At 49.7% G+C, this 18,652-nt stretch overlaps 2 protein-coding genes across 2 annotated transcripts; one reads left to right on the top strand and one right to left on the bottom strand.

Annotated features, from left to right (window-relative positions):
* Window positions 1-876: 876 nt before the first annotated feature.
* On the top strand, window positions 877-7,314 carry MAT2A (methionine adenosyltransferase 2A). Its single transcript, XM_079111293.1, has 9 exons — window positions 877-1,243; window positions 2,724-2,801; window positions 2,907-3,029; window positions 3,695-3,807; window positions 3,886-4,029; window positions 4,174-4,392; window positions 4,575-4,757; window positions 4,940-5,073; window positions 5,709-7,314. Exons 1-9 carry the CDS (start codon window positions 892-894, stop codon window positions 5,809-5,811), a joined length of 1,449 nt encoding a protein of 482 aa, XP_078967419.1. The 5' UTR covers window positions 877-891; the 3' UTR covers window positions 5,812-7,314.
* A 1,540-nt stretch (window positions 7,315-8,854) lies between these two features.
* On the bottom strand, window positions 8,855-18,525 carry GGCX (gamma-glutamyl carboxylase). Its single transcript, XM_079111102.1, has 15 exons — window positions 18,400-18,525; window positions 18,089-18,259; window positions 16,923-17,081; window positions 16,455-16,620; window positions 14,263-14,341; window positions 13,272-13,378; window positions 12,439-12,602; window positions 11,819-12,084; window positions 11,565-11,696; window positions 11,057-11,208; window positions 10,510-10,679; window positions 10,234-10,364; window positions 9,825-9,972; window positions 9,470-9,665; window positions 8,855-9,174 (listed from the first exon to the last, which is right to left on the bottom strand). The coding sequence occupies exons 1-15, from the start codon at window positions 18,440-18,442 to the stop codon at window positions 8,982-8,984; spliced, it is 2,277 nt and encodes a 758-aa protein (XP_078967228.1). The 5' UTR covers window positions 18,443-18,525; the 3' UTR covers window positions 8,855-8,981.
* Window positions 18,526-18,652: the final 127 nt, after the last annotated feature.

The raw sequence follows: 18,652 nt of genomic DNA, 5'->3' as shown, positions 1-18,652 counted from the left end.
CCCCCAGTAGGGCGGTGCTTCCGGTTTCCTCAGGCTCTGCCTAGGTCTCCGGGTGACAGGCAGCTGCAGCCCGTCAGGGGTCTGTTCAGCTCATCCCATGCTGGGAGCAAGCTCTTGTGGACTCCAAGACCCTGGTGTCCTTGTCACCAACGTGGGCCACTGCAGCACCTGCCCCAGCAGGGATGCGACCCGCTCGGCCGGCCGTGGCTAGCCGGGGTCCACGTGACGCCAGCCCTGAAGGACAGAGTCCAATCCCCGCGGCTCCCTGGGGTCAGGCGCCACTGCCCAGTCCTGCTGTGGCTCCTGGGGTCCCCGTGATGCCGGCCCAGCAGGGATGAAGGACCGCACAGTGTCCCTGCCGGCCACGGCTCCCTCACCGGGCCGGCTCAGGCTGTCTTCTCCTTCTCCTTCCCTACAGTTCCGTTCACGGCCAAGACAGGGACCGAGGAGGTGGACACGGCTAGAGCTTCGTGAGGCGGCCGGGCGCGATGGCGGGCCGGGCCGGCTCCCGCGAAAAGCGGCCTGCGTCGCCCGCTGCTGAGAGCACGCGACCGCAGTGCCCCTCTCGGCCGCGGTCCCCTGGCCCCCGTCGGCCGCCATCTTTCCCCAGGCCGTTAGCCAGGGCCCGCGGGCCTCGGGCGAGCGCCCGGCTCGGTCCCGGCCGCCCGGGCGCGCGGCGCGGAGCCCCGCACTGCGCGCACAAAGCCGCGCTTCCGGCCGCCGCCGCTGGGGGCGGTCGCGGACGCAAGCCCGCAACGGCCGGACGGGCGGTGCCATGTCGCGGCGCGGGGGACGGCCCCTGAAGCCCTGTCGCCGTTCCTCTCTCGTCGGCAGGGAGCGAACCTCGAACAGTCCGCTCGCCTCTCCCTCCACCTGTCGTGACGGCCCCGGATGGCTGACGCTCACCGGGGGCCGACGCTCGCAGGAGCCCCCTACCCGGCGGTGGTTCGGTCCTGCGCGGCCGCACCCCTCCGCGCGCATGGGCGGGGTCGGGGGCGGGGCCTGCGGGCTCTGCGCTATAAATATCCGGCCGCGCCACCCGCCGCCCCGCTCGCCCCGCCGCCGCAGATCGAGTGTCCTTGTCGGTCCGCGTGTTCCGCCACTGCCGGTCCGTCTGCTCCTCAGCGCCGCTCTCCTGCCGCCATCGCCGACATGAACGGGCAGCTCAACGGCTTCCACGAGGCGTTCATCGAGGAGGGCACGTTCCTCTTCACCTCCGAGTCGGTGGGGGAAGGCCACCCAGGTGAGGCGGGGGCGCGCCCCTCCCCCACCCGGCCGCGCGCCCGGCCCGCGGAAGATTCCAGAAGGGGGTGGCGGGTTCTGCGGGAGGGCGGCTCCGCGGGCCCGCGGCGGGAGTCCTCCGTGGGCGTCCCGTCCCGCGCGCGCCCGCGGCGGGAGCGCGCCCCGCATTGCAGGCCCGCGGCGGCACGTGGCGAGGCCGGCGGGGGCGCGCGGGCGGCGCTGCGGGGGGACCTCCGCTGGGCCCGCGCCGGCGCCGCTCGCCGGCTTTGTGCGCCACCGCCGTCGGCAGCGGGCGGCGCCTCCGGAGGGCCTGGTCTCCGCGGGCGCCGCGCGGACCCGGGGCGGCGGCCTGGCTGTTGGCGCGCATAGTCGGGATGGCTGTAGAAAATTCGAGAGTGTTGGGGTGACTCCCCCTTCCTAGAACGCATGACGCAGGGTGGGGAGTGGAGCGGTTCGAGTGCTGCTGGAGCCTGTCGCGGAGCAGCGCCTGACGACGGTCAGGTGACGGCCGTGTCATCCCTTTTGTTCGGTTACTTCCTTTCAAGGCTTAATTCCTTAAGGGACTTCCCTTGCTGTCCATGCTGGTGCCCCTTAAGGTTAGGAGCCCGGTGATCCTGGCCGGATTGCACTGCCCCGCCGTGCGCACGTGCCGGTGTGTAGCGACGAATTCACCGGTGTGTGCGATTATGATGCACCCGTTAAAAACAGGAGAAAAGATCCGGGAGGCCGATGTGCTTGCGGTTAGTTTTTCCAAGAACCCCCAGGTGCTCATGTGGAGGTGAATATTAACGTTAAAAATTGTTATTCTTGAAAATATGTCAAAGCGTCTGGTGCTTTTTTAAAGGTGGAGTTGAAGTCCTTGTAAGGTGCATGTATTATAACGGGTTGAGTATTGAATATCTCGAGTGTTCTGCTGGCTTAACTGAATTGGTGAGCTTGTGCGACTATATTAAGACGGCGGTGTCAAGTTTTTAAGTAACACGAACTACTGTGCCCAGCACTTACTATTCAAGCAGACAGCTTCTGGTAAAGCAGTGCTTTACAAAAAGCAGTCAAGGTCATCATACTTGTTGCACAGAATTACTTCAAAATTAATGAATTTTGTCATTTTATAGATTTTTTTTTTTTATTCCAAAATTTAGAAAGTAAAAACTCGAAAGACTTTTATTTTTGTAGCTGGGCACAGTGGTGAGTGAATACCTGCAATCGCAGTGATTCTGGAGGCTGAGGCAGCGGGAGGATCACAAGTTGGAGGCCAGCTTCAACAGCTTAGGCCCTATCAGCTTTTCAAGACCCTGTCTCAAACAAAATGGTGGGGAGGCACAGCGCGTGTGGCTGTGGTAAAGCATCTGTTAAATCCCCCCCCCCCTTTTTTTTTTCTTTTCCAAATAAAAAGATTTTCCCAGTTACAGTTGATAGAGAAGGGGGCATCTCATACTTCAGTAGTAAAAGAAATTGATTTTTTTTTTTTTTTCCTCCAGATAAGATTTGTGACCAAATCAGTGATGCTGTCCTTGATGCCCATCTTCAGCAGGACCCTGATGCCAAAGTGGCTTGTGGTAAGGTTCAGAACATGTGCTCCTTAATTGCCTGATTTATAACTGTAACATTTGGAGAACTAATTTATAAAAATAGTTTCCGGGTATGAATCTTTCCATTACTAGAAACTGTTGCTAAAACTGGAATGATTCTTCTTGCTGGGGAAATCACATCCAGAGCTGCCATTGATTACCAGAAAGTGGTTCGGGAAGCCATTAAGCACATTGGATATGATGATTCTTCCAAAGGTATGTTTTAGTTTTGCTTTTTTCTAAGCTTATTTTTTAGGTAAAACAGTTGAGAAAACTGTCTTCCAGATTGTTCCTAGTAATCCTTAACTTTGGTTCTGTGGTTCTTTCAAAGTGTGACATTTTGGTATATAGTCTTTCTTTTCCATGGAGGATAATATTCTAAGACTTTAGCGGATGCCTAAAACTGACAACTTTTTTTTCTTATATGTACGTGGCTGTAGTTACGCTAATATAAGTAATGTAAATTTTTAGATTTACAAGTATAAGATGGAAGTTAGTTTACTGCTACAAGTTATATAAACAGTCTGTCAAAAATGTCCATTGTTCCATAGACCTTGATCTCTGCTATCATTTCCCTCTTAGAAACTCACTGGTTTGCTTTGAAGCACACTAGAGCTTTTCTTGGCATATTCAAATGATTAGCATTATTCTAAGTTTTTGGGCTACTAAGTAAAGATTATCTGAACACAAAGTCACTGCCATGCCCAGGGCATTTCAGTAGTTTAAGTGATTTAACGGTAGGTTGTATGTGTATCTGGATGATGATTCATGTCCTAGGAGGGGAAGAGTTCATCACACTACTTGGGGAAAATTCTTTAAAAATTACAAGTTTCTGGAATTTTCCATCGACAATTTTAAGATAATTGAATTTTTATTTATAGGGTTTGACTATAAGACTTGTAATGTGCTGGTGGCCTTGGAGCAACAGTCACCAGATATTGCTCAAGGTGTTCATCTTGACCGAAATGAGGAAGACATTGGTGCAGGAGACCAGGTAATGTGAGAGGCTATTTGCATGTCTTCTTGATTAAATTAAGTTTTAATGGTAACATCTCTGGTTTTCCTTTTTCAGGGATTAATGTTTGGTTATGCCACTGATGAGACTGAGGAGTGTATGCCTTTAACCATTGTCTTAGCCCACAAGCTAAATGCCAAACTGGCTGAACTGCGCCGCAATGGCACTTTGCCTTGGTTACGCCCAGATTCAAAAACCCAAGTAAGTGATCTTAAGAGTCGTATTGTCCAAAATTACTTTGTTGTTGAAAATCCATAAAAATTTTAATGCAGTTAAGAGTAACATCTTTTGCTGTATTGTAACTTGATAGAGAACCAAGTTCTGATGACTTGTGTTGACTTCAAGGTGACTGTGCAGTATATGCAAGATCGAGGTGCTGTGCTTCCCATCAGAGTCCATACAATCGTCATATCTGTTCAGCACGATGAAGAAGTTTGTCTTGATGAGATGAGGGATGCCCTGAAGGAGAAGGTCATCAAAGCTGTTGTACCTCCAAAATACCTTGACGAGGATACCATCTACCACCTGCAGCCAAGTGGCCGATTTGTTATTGGTGGGCCTCAGGTAATGTTGTTCAGTGTACTCTTACTGTCTTGAATCTTGGTCACTTAGTTTGGGTTTCTGCCACCTCTTGAGCTTTGTGAAATCTGCATGTGAATCTTGAGTGGTGAAGAATAGGCATTCTAATCTAGAACCACTTACTGGGAAGGTTAAGGCATAAAGTGACTTAAGTCCTATAATTTCAGGGTGATGCTGGTTTGACTGGCCGGAAGATAATTGTGGACACTTATGGCGGTTGGGGAGCTCATGGAGGAGGTGCCTTTTCAGGAAAGGATTATACTAAGGTGGACCGCTCAGCTGCTTATGCTGCCCGTTGGGTGGCAAAATCCCTTGTTAAAGGAGGTCTGTGCAGGAGGGTTCTTGTTCAGGTATATATTTTTTATGTAACTGGAATGATTAAAAGCCATGTATGCGGGAGGGATTTAGCAGTTTTTTATATATATGTATATACATATATATGTATACACACACACTGTTTGCCTGTTTTATACCAGTGTTACACAAATATGTCTTTAAATTACTGACAGTTATGACTTTTGGATCCTTTCAGGTCTCTTATGCTATTGGAGTTTCTCATCCATTGTCTATCTCCATTTTCCATTATGGCACCTCTCAGAAGAGTGAGAGAGAGCTATTAGAGATCGTGAAGAAGAACTTTGATCTTCGCCCTGGGGTCATTGTCAGGTAAAGATGGTAAAGCCTGTTGCTACAGAAAAATAGAGGGTGTGGGTATGCGTAATGTATACTAAGATACGAGGAGGCGAAGGTAGACTCCTCAAGTGGGAAAACATTTTAATTCCAAAACATGCTGCTGTTTAAAATTGCCTTCACGGGAGTGCTTAATTGAGAAATACAAGTGCTCCATGGCTTAGACTGATCACCCTAGAAAGTCTTCCACATTTGATACTGGGCTTTGTGCTCATTGTACCTAAGGGTGTTTACATTAAGAAGTTTAATACAGACAAGTGGGATGTTCAAGGTTCTACAAAGAAAATAACCATAGTGGGCAGAGGGACCTTGGTAAGTATTCCATGATCTCAGATGAGCTTTTTTGACAATTGGAATTCCTCAGAATAATGACAAGTTTTCATATTTGTTGAGCCAGGGCCGGAAAAACAGGAACTATAGTTACTAATAAGGACTGTACAAGGACTTTGGACACCAGGGAAGTAACAAACACTTTTGCCACAAACTTTTTTCCTAGCATACCCCAGAGAACTGAACTCATTTGCCAGAGCTCTTGAAAATGAGTCTTGCTGATTGTTTTGCTTTATTTTAATCCAATGCTACATATTAAGTTATGGACTTGTATATTCCAGGGATCTGGATCTGAAGAAGCCAATTTATCAGAGGACTGCAGCCTATGGCCACTTTGGTAGGGACAGCTTCCCATGGGAAGTGCCCAAAAAGCTTAAATACTGAAAGTGTTAGCCTTTTTTCCCCAGACTTGTTGGCGTAGGCTACAGAGAAGCCTTCAAGCTCTGAGGGAAAGGGCCCTTCTTCCTAAATTTTCTTGTCCTCTTTCAGCTCATCAGTTGCAGTCACTCTCTAGTCAATGACATGAATTTTAGCTTTTGTGGGGGACTGTAAGTTGGGCTTGCTATTCTGACCCTAGGTGTTTTTGTTCACCATTATAATGAATTTAGTGAGCATAGGTGATCCATGTAACTGCCTAGAAACAACACTTGTAGTGAATAATGCTTTGGAACTGAACCTTTGTGCCCTATCACCCAACCCTCCAAAGTCCTAAACGCATTGACTTTCCTACCAAATGCTGAAAACGTCCTTGTAATGTGCACGTAAAAGTACTTGTAGTTCCACTCTAGCCTGTCTGGCGATGCCACAGCTCTCAGCATGAATTGTAATGTCTTGAGCTCTACTATGAATGTGAAGCCTCCCCTTATGCTCCCTGTAACTTGGTCCACTTCTAATTATGTAGTTCTTTGTCAGGGAGTGTTCCCTATCCAGTCTATCTTGCATGTAACGCAAGTTCCTGTCGGAGCTCCAGCCTGACATGAAAAACAAAAAGGCAGTTACCATTAAACCATCTCCCTGGTGCTTATGCTCTTAATTGCCACCTCTTTAATAGCACCAAAATCAAAATTTCTCCACTTTTCAGCTGTCTTTTGGAGGACGTACGTAATAAGGTTTTCATTTATTAAACCAATCCTATGCATGGTTTCAGCACTAGCCAAACCTCACCAACTCTTAGTCTAGAAAAACAGGCACTTGGCACCCTTGTGATGTCATACAGAGAAGTCACAGGGCAGTACCTGAGGGTCTGTAGGTTGCACACTTTGGTATCAGATAACTTTTTTTTCTTTATAAGAAAGATTGAGTACTCCACACTGCACAGTAATTCCTCCCAGGGTTTTAACTTTGTTTTATTTTCAAAACCAGGTCCAATGAGCTTTCTGAACAGCTGGTGTAGCTACAGAGAAACCAGCTTCCTTCAGAGAGCAGTGCTTTTGGCGGGGAGGAGGAAATCCCTTCATACTTGAACATTTTCTAATTGCTTATTTATTGTATTCTGGGGTATGGCGTAAGTACAGAGAAGCCATCACCTCAGATGGCAGCTTTTAAAAGATTTTTTTTTTTTTTTTCCTCGACACCATGATTCCTTTAACAACATGTTTCCAGCATTCCCAGGTAGGCCAAGGTGTCCTACAGAAAAACCTTGGGTTAGACCTACAGGGGGTCTGGCTGGTGTTAAGCGAAGGGAGGGCAGAGCTGGTGCGGCTGACCATGGAGAAAGCTGACTTGGCTGGTGTGGTACAGAGAAGCCAGCTTGTTTACACGCTCCTCCATGACTGCTTGCCCTAAGCAGGAAGTGCCTTCCAGGGTCTATTTTTGGAGGTTTATTACGTATGTCTGGTTCTCAATTCCAACAGTTTAATGAAGATCTAAATAAAATGCTAGGTTCTACCCTGTGTTAACTGCTTTTTTATCAAGTGCTGTGGCTACAAATAACCTGAGAATCAATTACACACATACTTAGAGTAATTCAGGAAGTAGTGTTTTTTTCTTTTTACCATATTGATGACTGAACCTAGGGCATTGGGAACAATATCCAAGTGCTGGGAGCAGAGTAAAGATTGACATAAAGCTGATTGGCCAAAGGCTATTGATAGCCAATTCCCAGAACAAGGAAAAATGGGTCAGAGAAGTGGCATACTGAGAAAGCAGCATCCTAGCCCACATAACGTGCTTCTATTAGAAATCCTGGGGCTGGGGAGATAGCTCAGTTGGTAGAGTGCTTGCCTCACAAGCACAAGGCCCTGGGTTCAATCCCCAGCACTATTTAAAAAAAAAAAAAAAAAAAAAAAACCCTAACAGCTGAACTCTCCAAGGGAAAGATACACAAGAGGATCCTAAACAAGCCAGGCATAGGGCTGTAATCCCAGGAGGATGATGAATTGAAAGCCAGCCTCAGTAAAAGGGCTGGGGGTGTGGTTCAGCATCCCTACTTCAACCCCCAGTACCCAAAAAAAAAAAAAAAAAATCAGTGTCATGCAAACCCCCTTCACAGTTTCTTGAATGTGACAAACGTATCTTGTGCTACAGCTGGCCATCAATTTACAAGTGCCTTGTGTGTTTCTGCTCATCTTGATCCTGCACAACCAAATGTGGCCCATCATTGGGCTATCTGACTAAATTTCAGTGGAAAGACTGAACAGGCAGGCAGTAGAGATGAAAGTAGATTAAAAAGGCATGTAGGAGGTAGAAGTGATGGGATTTCACAAATGAGAAGCACGCACACTTGGAGTCCCAGTCTCAGGAGGATAAGTTCAAGGCCAACTTTGGCACCCTGTCAAAAAAATGTATGACTCTGGTGAAGGGTTTGCATAGCAGATGTGAAGCTCCAGGTTCAATTCCTGTATAGGGGGGTGGGCAAGGAACAGGACCATCTTGTATGACTCTCCCCATCTGATTTTGGTGCTAGCTAATGAAAAACATGGGCTACTACCTTGCTAACAGGTACAAAGAAACCAGAATAAACTAAGATTACTTAGAACCAAATCATCCTATTGTCAATTTAAGATACAGAATTTCAGGTTTATTGGTGATTAATCTGAAAATTAAAAGTGGCAAGGTGTAGGATGAGTCAAACCACCAATCTACCCCTTATTAGCTATATGTCTTGGGCAAGTGATTTTGCTCTTTCTGTAAAACGGTTAATGGCTACTAGATCAAATGTAACAATTATAGTAACCACTCTTAAGAATAGTTAGCCATCACTTTTTGCAGGTAGGAGGTTCTGGGGATTGAACCATGTCCCCAGACCTACTTTGTATTACTGCCTTGCTGTTGTGAGGCTTTGATCCTCTTGCCTGAGCCTCCCAAGCCACTGGAATTATAGGCATTTCATCACAGTAAATTATTCTCCTGAAGAGCTGGTCAGTTTTCACTCAGTTCTTACCCCTTTATCCTAAGAGCACATTTACCAACCTCTATAGCCCCTCAATCTTGGATTAAAATATCTTTATTTTCTTGATTCCATCCATCCAAGCTATAGCTGAATTAAAAGGGACTTTGAAGGAAAAAAAAAATGTTAAAAATGTAGCACAGATGCATCGAACATCTAGGTACCCTCAGAATTCTGAGTGGATAGGATCAGCATTTGTCTCAGGAGGATTGGAATTTGAAGACTCTGTGTTTGAAGGACTTGATTCGCCATCTGTCTCAAAGGGGCGCCAGTTTGCATAGGTCACCTCTTGGGCCAGCTGCTCCAGGGGAGGGCGGCCTAATAGCAGATTTCTGAGTGAAATTCGAGTCATCAGGAAGCTGAAAAACAGAAAAGTTAACCAGTCCAAACTCCGCTTTTAACAAATTCCAGCCAAAGGCCTAGGGAACACCAGGTCCTAGCCAGTCTCCCCCAGGTACCTGAGAATCTCCCCGCAGTGACTATGTCCTAGTTGGGGGGTGCCCCACTCCCTATATAGCCTGGCAGAATGCAGGATAAGGGGATAGGCCATCAGACACAGGCTGCTGCTTTATTTAAAGAAGATAGGCTGTCCTTTCCTACGAGTCTAGTGTTGCCCTCAGAAGCAACCAGCTTACAACTACACGTAGAGCTCACCTGCGACGAAAGATGTACAGTTTTCGCAACAAGAAGCGAAAAAGTCGTTCATGGAAGGGGGTATTTCGCCGGCGTTCAATCTCCTGGAGCCTTTGCTGGCGTCTAAGAAAGGTCTGAACCAAAGGTGTTGGCTTGGGGCCCCCTTTCACTTCCCCTTCCAAAAGAGGCTGCAGCTCTGGAGGTAGAGGTCCCGTTTCTGCCCAGAAGACAGAAAAAAATCACTGAGATGGACGTGCCTTAGAACTCAACTCTGCACCACAGGGAGGCTGCAAGTTCATTCTCAAATGGCTAGATTATCATGACCTTGATTTCTTGACACCAGGGGTCGTCTTAACCTAACCTTTCATATACTCACCACTTCCGTTTTCCACCTTCTCCTTTAATTCCTGTAGATAAGCCAGGTCTTGTTCCAGGGCAAGCTCTGTAGTGTTGACATAGATGTACATGTAGCAGGAAGGGCCAGGTGATGTCGTGTGCACCTTATGGTACTCGCCAGCAGGCAGCTGATAAGGATGAACCTGGCTTAGCCAGCCTGATGCCCCCAGCCCGTTTCATTATTTTGGAGTCTAAAGTAATTGATCTCTGGGGTCCTGGAGGAGGCTACTCCCAGCCCAGAGCCTTTGAGCACATGTGCACTCTGCCACTGAGTTATGCCCCAGATGAAAACCTTACTGCAGTACTGCAGTCCCACTGCTGTGAAGCACTTTGCTCTGACAAACCCTACTCATCTAAACTTTCTGCCACTGTTAATCCCAGAAAAATACCTGCATTTTTTCTCCCTCCCGAAGAGTCTGGTTCTTCTCTTCTGCCACCAACTCCACAGTCACCTCCCCCTGCAGCAGCTGGATGCTAGTGTTGCCCAGGTCTTCGCTCACAAAATTCTCCAAATGCAGCCCTGCCAGGGTAACACCCCACAATCCCACCCCACAGTAGAGTGAACTCACTCCCTGCCAGAGGAGATATCATGCATCACCCTGGAGGGCCCTTCCACCGACGGAGGAAATGAGGAAGGCAGCGAGGTCTCCCCACCGGCCCCTTACCAGGGAAGTCTGCAATGAAGACCACCTCTGTGTGGTTGTCCAGGCTGCTCTTGATTTCCTGCAGCTTGGCTCTCCAGGGAGACAGGTCCATCAGTAGTGGTTGCACCCAAGGTGTGCGCTGGAAGGGGGACCAGTCAGCCCGCACGATGTCCACACGAGGGTCAAAAAGCCTTAGGAAAGAAAGACCTTGTTCCAAGGAGGCCATGACTACCCACCACCGCCACTTCTACTACTGTTCCTTTCATCACTGCCAGGAAGAGGGGACAGGGCTTTCAGACAGAAGAAACGGCTGATGTCAGCATGCTACTGCCAGTCCAGGACAGAGGGAGAGTCTAGAAGACAGGGCTGGTCCACGCAGAGAAGGCACTGTAAAGGACCAGCAGCTCACTCCTCTCAGGATGATGGTGCCCCCTGCTGGAAGCCACCACCAATGCCCACAGCCAGACACCAGGACGTGCAGTGCGACAGCCTTAGACAAGGCAAAGCAGGCAGCTCGCCTGGCTTCAGAGCTGTGTGCAGCTTCCCGTTTCCTGCTCCCCTTGCCCACCTCTGCTGGAAGCGGTCATTGATGGAGACCCATATGTCAAAGTAGATCTGGGGCTCAGTGACATTGTACTTGGGAAGCAGGCGGCTCAGGCAAGTGGCATACTGCTTCAGCATGTCTGCGTGATCCTTCCATCGCCGGCTCTGTGTGAATACCTGACCCAAACCCCACATTAGTCCCACCTCACCACCTCCAGCCTCCCGACAGGCATGCACTGCCAATGGTATGAAGAGACCCCTGCCTGCTGCCCCCTTCAGCCAGAAAAGTCAGCACTTGCCTCAGGATGAAATTTTCATTGCTGGGCTAATGGTACTTACTTTTCCTAAATCTAATCACAATGCAAAAAAGTGGCAGGCATCCTATCTCCACCCACATGAAACAATGTTCAATCTGACTCTTGAGAAAGAGCAGAGACCCAAATCTGTTTTACTTTGTGGTGTGTGTATAACCTAGACCCCAAAGATCAAGAGGACTCTGAGGAATTGGTTACTGTTAGTGTCTGACGCCTCACCCCAGGGTTGAGGTAGCCCAGCTCGCCTGTAAGGCCATCACGGTAGGTGATCTTCACGTGCTGGTGGGAGCGGGAGTGCACCATCATGTCCCAGGAGTAGCCGTACAGCCCGTTGGTCCAGTTGTTATAGCCCTAGGGAGGCAGGGCAGAGGGGTCGGATCAGCTTCTCGTGCCAGTTCCTTCCTGCGTAGAGAGGGCTGCGGAACCAGTCCCTCCTTCCCAGTGTTGCACCTCTGCCACTTTGCTCCACTCACCTGGGTGAGGAAATGGGAGTAGGGCAGAAAGAGCTGCTCCAGGAGGTAGAGCAGAGTGAAGGCAGCTCCCAGCTGGTGGCGCAGCCCTGGCTTCGGGGCCCCTTTGGCTCTGCTCCTCTTATAGATGCAGGAAGCACTGGGCTGAGGGGCTGCCTTGAGGGGCAGCAGCTCTTGGAGCCTTTTGGGGCAGTGGGATACCAGCTTCCGGGGCCACTCAGGGGAGCAGAAGAGAGGACTGCTAGCCAGCATGACGTAGGGGAACATACCTAGAAAAGCAGGGGCAAAGGGAGGTACAGGGTTGGCCTGGACCACAACCCTCCCAAGAGGCCTCTCCCAGATGCACCACTGGGCAGAGCACAGGCCTAGCCCACACAGGGCCTGAGTGGGAACCCCTGCACCACCACAGAATGGTTCTCAGCTACAGGATGTGGACTTCCCGGAGTCTTCGTGTATGACACACTGAGCCCGAAGCCCCAACCCTCATCTCATCCACTCCATTGCACAGTAACTGCACTGGGCTCCACTCAGCCCTGCTCCCACCACCACTTCCCAAATGATGGCTCTTACTAGTCTCTCCCTCAACCTGCAGCTCCCGTTCCCTCCAAGCTTCAGATACTGACCAATGCTGAAGAGCTGGGAATTCATGCAGTGGAAGTAGGACACAAAGAAGAGGCCAATGGCTCTTGAGGCATCGAAGAAAAGCAAGAAACCCGCAGAGAGGTCCAGCAGCAGCCCACACCAGTGCACCACCAGGAGGCTGGTCAGCTCTTCAGACAACACCAGTCTGCAGGCACAGGGACCCACAGTCACAGCACACTCAACGCAAGATGCCTGTGCGGCCCTGTCCTTGCCAACACACACAGGGCAGACCGCCCACAGAGACGCTGCCCCAGGGCATCCCATTTTTTCTGGCCTACCCTACGTCAATAGCAAGAGCGGACTTCCTAGCACAGATCTGCCTGAGAAGTGTGCACTGTGAAGACACGGGTTCCTCAAGAGATCAGGAAGGAAAAGAAATTTAAAAGGTGAATGCTTGCCATCATATCGAGCCCAACTTCAGGAAGCAGAAAGAGGAAAAATAAAGTTAAAACAAGAGGGGAGAAATGGAGGAAAGAAATCAAGGTGGACCCCTGGGGCGGAGTTGGCAGTAATGGTTTGCTCGCAGCAGGAAGAGCAGCTGCCCATCTTGAGAGCTGGGGTAACAGCTGGGGTACTGAACCTGGTTTGGCCCCTTCCTGTTTCTTTCCCCTTCTTGCCCACGTACACCACAGGTCTCCCAGGAGCAGCAGGAACTCGATCTTTTAATATCACTGACTGCTCTCTGTTGAGCAGGGAGATGAGTGGACAGATGTCATGAGGCAAACCCAGGCACAGGGACAGCAGCAGACCGCAGGAGCCGAGACACCTGCTCTGCTCCAGGCTCCAACAAGGCCTCTACCCTGCTGCCACTCACTTGAAGGGACTGAAGAGCCAGTGTCGAGACAGGTGCTCCATGGAGTAGCCTTCAACCCAGTCTGCATCTAGCTTTTTGATACCCGCAATGAAGTACACAATGAAGATCTGCAAACATGAAATGTAACACGAATGTTCAAACAAAAAAGAATCATGTTTTTTCTTTTTCTTTTTTTTATTTCTGCAACGCTTGGGATTAAACCCAGGACCTTGCGCAAGCTAGGCAAGTCCTCCACCACTGAACTACACTGCCAGCCCTGAGAAAATATTTTCCAAAATACTCATGGACAAAGTAAGGCCTGTACTCCCAACCACCTGGCAGGCTGAGGTAGGAGAATCCCAGGTTCTGGCTGGCCTAGGCAACTTAGCAAGACTGTCTCAAAATAAAATATAAAAAGGAATGGGGGTGGGGCCAGGCGCAGTGGCACATGCCTGTAATCCCAGCAGTTTGGGAAGCTGAGGCAGGAGGATCGCAAGTTCAAAGCCAACCTCAGCAACTGCAAGGTGCTAGGCAACTCAGTGAGACCCTGTTTCTAAATAAAATACAATACAGGGCCAGGGATGTGTCCCAGTGGTTGAGTGCCCCTGAGTTACCCCAACTCCAAATAAAAAAAAAAAAAAAAGGACTGGAAGTGTAACCTGGAGACAGAGCATCCCTAGATACAATCCCCAGTACCACCAAAAACAAGTCCTGATTTCAGTCTAGGGCCCAAGGAAGAGCAAATCCACTCCTCTATTTATTCATCTTAGAAATGCATACATCCAACAAGCAGCAGACACTGAGAGGACACAACCTGTCCTCTCAGGAGGGTTCCACAGCGCACACAAACACTAGAGCAGCTCCCAGAGTAAGGACTAGAGAAAACGAAAAGCCAGCCTGGCTTCCTGCAAAGGAAGGAGACAGCCCACGGAGGCAGACGAGTGTGCAAGCTAGCACGGAAGGCAGGCTGCCCGCAGTGGCTGTCAGGAGCACCTGTCCCGAAGTCCTGTACCTGGCCACGCAGCACTGCATAGTTCCAAAGGGGCACCTGGGCGTTCCTCTTACGGGCATTCAGAAGGCCGTCCACAGACCTGCACCAAGGAGTCGGCGTGAGGGAGGTCTCCCAGTCCAGCCACAGCTCTGCCTCTCCTTTCAATTGTGACAAGTCTATCTACCTTAGGAATACCTGCGATGGCCTTCCTGGTTCTCTGGGAGACTCGAGACCCTTTTGAAATGTTTGAGCAAATTCTGACTTTTGGTTTTATTTTTTGCAGTGCTGGAGATTGAACCCAGAGCCTTACACATGCTAGGTAAGCACTGTACCACTGAGCGACATTCCCAGCCTATTTTAACAGATTTCTTTAAAATCATAAAAGAAGTATTACTATAGCCAGCACAACAATGCCCACCTATAATCCCAGCAACCTAGGAGGCTGAGGCAGAAGGACTGCAAGTTGGAGGCCAGTGTGGGCAACTTAGACAAGACCCAGTCTAAGATGTAGTATAGCAGTAGAGCACTTGCTTAGCACACAAGATCCTGGTTCAGTCCTCAGTATTGTCAAACAAAAAAAGAAGTATTACTAAAGAATTTTTTTCCTTACAATGGAGTTACATCCCAATAAATTGAAAATATTATTAAATTGAAAATGGATTTTACACACACAACCTACTGAACAGCTTACACTAGCCAGCCTAGCCTATCTCAAATGTGCTCAGAACACTTCCACTAGCCTACAGTCAGGCAAAATCATCTAACCCATAGCACATTTTATAGTCATGTGCTTACATCATAATTCACCAACAGTGTACTAAAAGTGAAAAACAGCTGGGGATGAAGCTCTGTGGCACAGAACTTGCTCATGTATGAGGCCCCATGTCCCATCCCCAGTCTGGAAAAAAAGTGAAAACCAGAATGGCTGTATGGGGATGCTTTTATACCACCATAAAGTAAAAAATGCACGTAACAATAAAAAGTTCATTGTTTACTGTTAGCTCACAACCGAGTCTGTATTAATGGATCAAATTAGGGGGAAAGGCTAGGCTTGGGGCTGGGCTCAGTGGTAGAACGCCCACCTAGCACACGTGAGGCCCTGGATTTGATCCTCAGCACCATGTAAAAATAAAATAAAGGTACTGTGTCTACCCACAACTGAACAGTACGAGGCCAGGCTAGACAAGTGACTGAAAATGGAACAAATCTGAGGAGTATTTGAAAAGTTAAAGGCGTGTGTAAATTTTATATTTTAATGAGGAAAAATTTTAAATGTGCCTGCCATGCAGAGCGCTCTCAGTAAATGACAGGTAATTTTTTCATTGTATAAAAGTCATAAAAAATGGAACTTCTCAGGGACATTCTGCCAAAACTGTCTCAATTCTCTGTGATTAGAGCTGGACATTCTAAATGAGTTTTAAGTTTTACAAAAGGGGATCCTGGAGATGCAACTCAGTTGTAAATCAAGTGCTTAGCACATACAAGACCCTGGGTTCAATCCCTAGGACTGAAACAATTTTTTTTTTTGCAAAAGGAAATGTGCATGTGTGCATCAATGGGTGTGACTTCTGACTGTTAATGGAGTCATTGATTGAGATTTTGTTCATATACCCATCTTACGGACATTTCACATTTGCTTTTCACTTAACAAAGGGAAGAATCTGTAAGTTATCCACCCTGCCACCCTGAATCCTTTCCCCACCTCCCCAAGAGATGGTCACCTAAGCCAGAGATGGGAAGGGCTACTTCCTCCCAGGACAGCAGCCCTGGTGGACCCTCTCCTCCTGACATGATCTCCGCCTCACAGCAACGGCTACTCTGGGCTCTAACTCTCCCCTCTGGGCTCACACAGAGAAAGTCTGCTCTCTCTTTCACATGAGCACCCTTGAAGTATCTGAAAACAGCTAGGTCTGGCTTTAGTCTTCTCTTCTTCTAAGAGGGTTACAGGAAGTAGATAGTCAAGGCACCTGGGGAGATATGGAAAGAGTGAGGGCTGGGATGAGGCACTTCACTTTTTGTCACTCCCACTCTCCCAACTGGCTGGCCCTTGCCCCTCCCAAATTCATCCCAAAGATGTGACCTTGCAACCATGCTTTGCAAAACATGGTTAAAAAAATATGCCTGTTGGGACAGTTTTTAGGACTGTGCTGGGCCGCCATCTCTAGTATGCATCCTGATCCACTGACCCTTCCCCTGTATTCCCCGACTCATACCAGTAATGGTGAGCGTCCATGAATGTCAGCTGGAAGGCCACCAAACCATACAGGTAGGAGTGGTTGTTCCACGAGGTCTTATCCAAGAGAAACACATACCAGTATGGCAGCAGGAATAGCACACAGCTCAGTCGGTAGCACAGCCCCAGCATCATGCCCAGTGCCCCTGGGATGCACAAGGAGAGGAGGTAAGACCCTGGGGTCACCATAGGCCCAACTGTGACTAGGATTAAGCAAAGCCATCAGACATCTGTGATGAGGCAAAACTAAACAAAAATCATACACTTTTAAATATTTTGAAAAGTTATGGGTTCACAGCTAAGATGACCCAAATAAAGGAGCATGAAAATTAATCATGCAGAAGTGAAACTACTAGCACCCCAAACTTGGACATTACCAGCTTGCTTCTTATTTCTGTTGTTTTTGGCAGGTCAGTCAATACTCCCATCTCTCCCACAGTTCCCTCACCCAGAAACATGATGGTGTAGACAAGATACATCCAATCAAGTGGCAGCGGTCGCAGGGTATCCAGCAAGGGGAAGCGGCAAACGTCCAGTCCATCCAGGTATTTGCGGTCCAGTGAGCTGAGCCCCCGCTCCTGGGGAATGTCCAGCACCATCAGGAATGCTGTGGAGGCAGCAGGAGAGGGAACTATGAGGCTTCAGCCGGGGGAGCAGTGGAATGTAGGAGAACTGCTAAGTGTGCCCAGCCCCAGGGCCAGCTTGTTCTTACCTTGGTTCTGACATTTATTCAGCAATAATCATGGAGCCTATTCTGTGCTAGGCAACATGCCAGCTGGGTGACCTCAGGCAGCCCCTGCAGCTCAGCAAGTCAATTCCCCATTTGTGAAAAAGGGCTCATAATACTTCACAGGGTTAGAGAGGATTAAATGAGAGAAATATACAGAATGCTATCAAAACTGTTAGATTCTGACAGTTATAAGGGCGCATCCTACAGAGCTACAGAAAATGCTCTGGGGGTCCTTTGCAGGGGTACTTGGCAAACAGACTTGAAATAAACAGAAGGGACTGCTCAGATTAGGAAGCCCTTTGCATTAAGGTAGAGTTCCCAAACCTTAGATAGTCCTATTTTGGTCTGCTATCTGTGGGGATGGCTCCCTGTGCCTTATAGGTTATACAGGAGCAGCCCTGGTGCCTGCACAGATACCGATGCTACCTATTCCTCCTTCCCCAGGTAGTCACACACCTCCAGATGTTGCCAAATCTCCCTGGGGAGCAAAACTTTCCCAGTCGAGAACTATTGGACTAAGAACTGGGAACCTTTACACGTGTGCAGCCCATTCCAAGCACAGTGTGCTGTAGCTCATACCAAGGCCTGGGTCAGACAAAATGTTCCTTCTTGTTACACTTGGTCTGTTTCTGTAATGCTAGTTCCTGGGCAACTTAATGCCACAACCGAAACCGGTCCCTGCTCCTCCCTATTTCATCTGGCCGCAGATGAAAGCATTCCTGGCCACCAAGCCTACCTGGAGGAGGCAAAGCCAGGTTCGACCCTAAACTGAGACCTCTCGTTCGTCCCTATCTTCACCTCCAGGAAGAGCGAGCTAGGTCGACTAAGCAACCAAAAAATGAAGGACTGTCCTTTTCCCACTCCCGTCCACAGCGCGGGCTCACCAAAGAGAAACCGGAAGACGGCTAGGTTTGCAGGATCCGTGGGTCGATTGAGCAGAGTCACCAGCCTCTGCCAGCTGGACAGGTCCGTCCACTCAAAGCCCAGAAGCGCCGCCACGCGGCCGGCCCGCCCGGGGCCCGCGGCCCGCCGGGGCCCGTCCTTCTGCACTTTGTCTGCGGCCGAAAGCGGAGGGGTGAGCGAGGGGGCGCCGGCTCCTCCCCGCGCCCGCCGGTCCCCGCCGCCGCCCCCGGCCGGCGCCCGGCTCCCGCGGGCCCTCGCGCCTCTCCCCACACGGGGGGGCCCCCGAGCCTACCCGAGCCAGCAGGCGCCCGAGCGGACCGGGCACGCACCGCCATGGCCAGACCGCCCGGACCGTCAACACGTCGGCACCGCGCGGCGGCCGGAAAACGCCGCACTGTCGTGAAGGGCCCGCGCTGGGCGCCGCCTCGCGGCAGCAAGTCGAAGCGGGTTAGGGGCGGGGCGGGGGCCCCGGCGGGCATGGGGCGGAGCCAAGGGCTGCGCAGGCGCCGTGGGCTTCTCGGCGGGCCGAGGGGCGCTTCTCCGGG

Source organism: Sciurus vulgaris (genome assembly GCF_902686455.1).
Source record: "Sciurus vulgaris genome assembly, chromosome: 14".
In the NCBI taxonomy this organism is placed as follows: Eukaryota; Metazoa; Chordata; class Mammalia; order Rodentia; family Sciuridae; genus Sciurus; species Sciurus vulgaris.
Note: the sequence above shows the minus strand (reverse complement) of the source record. Positions and strands in the feature narration are given on the sequence as shown.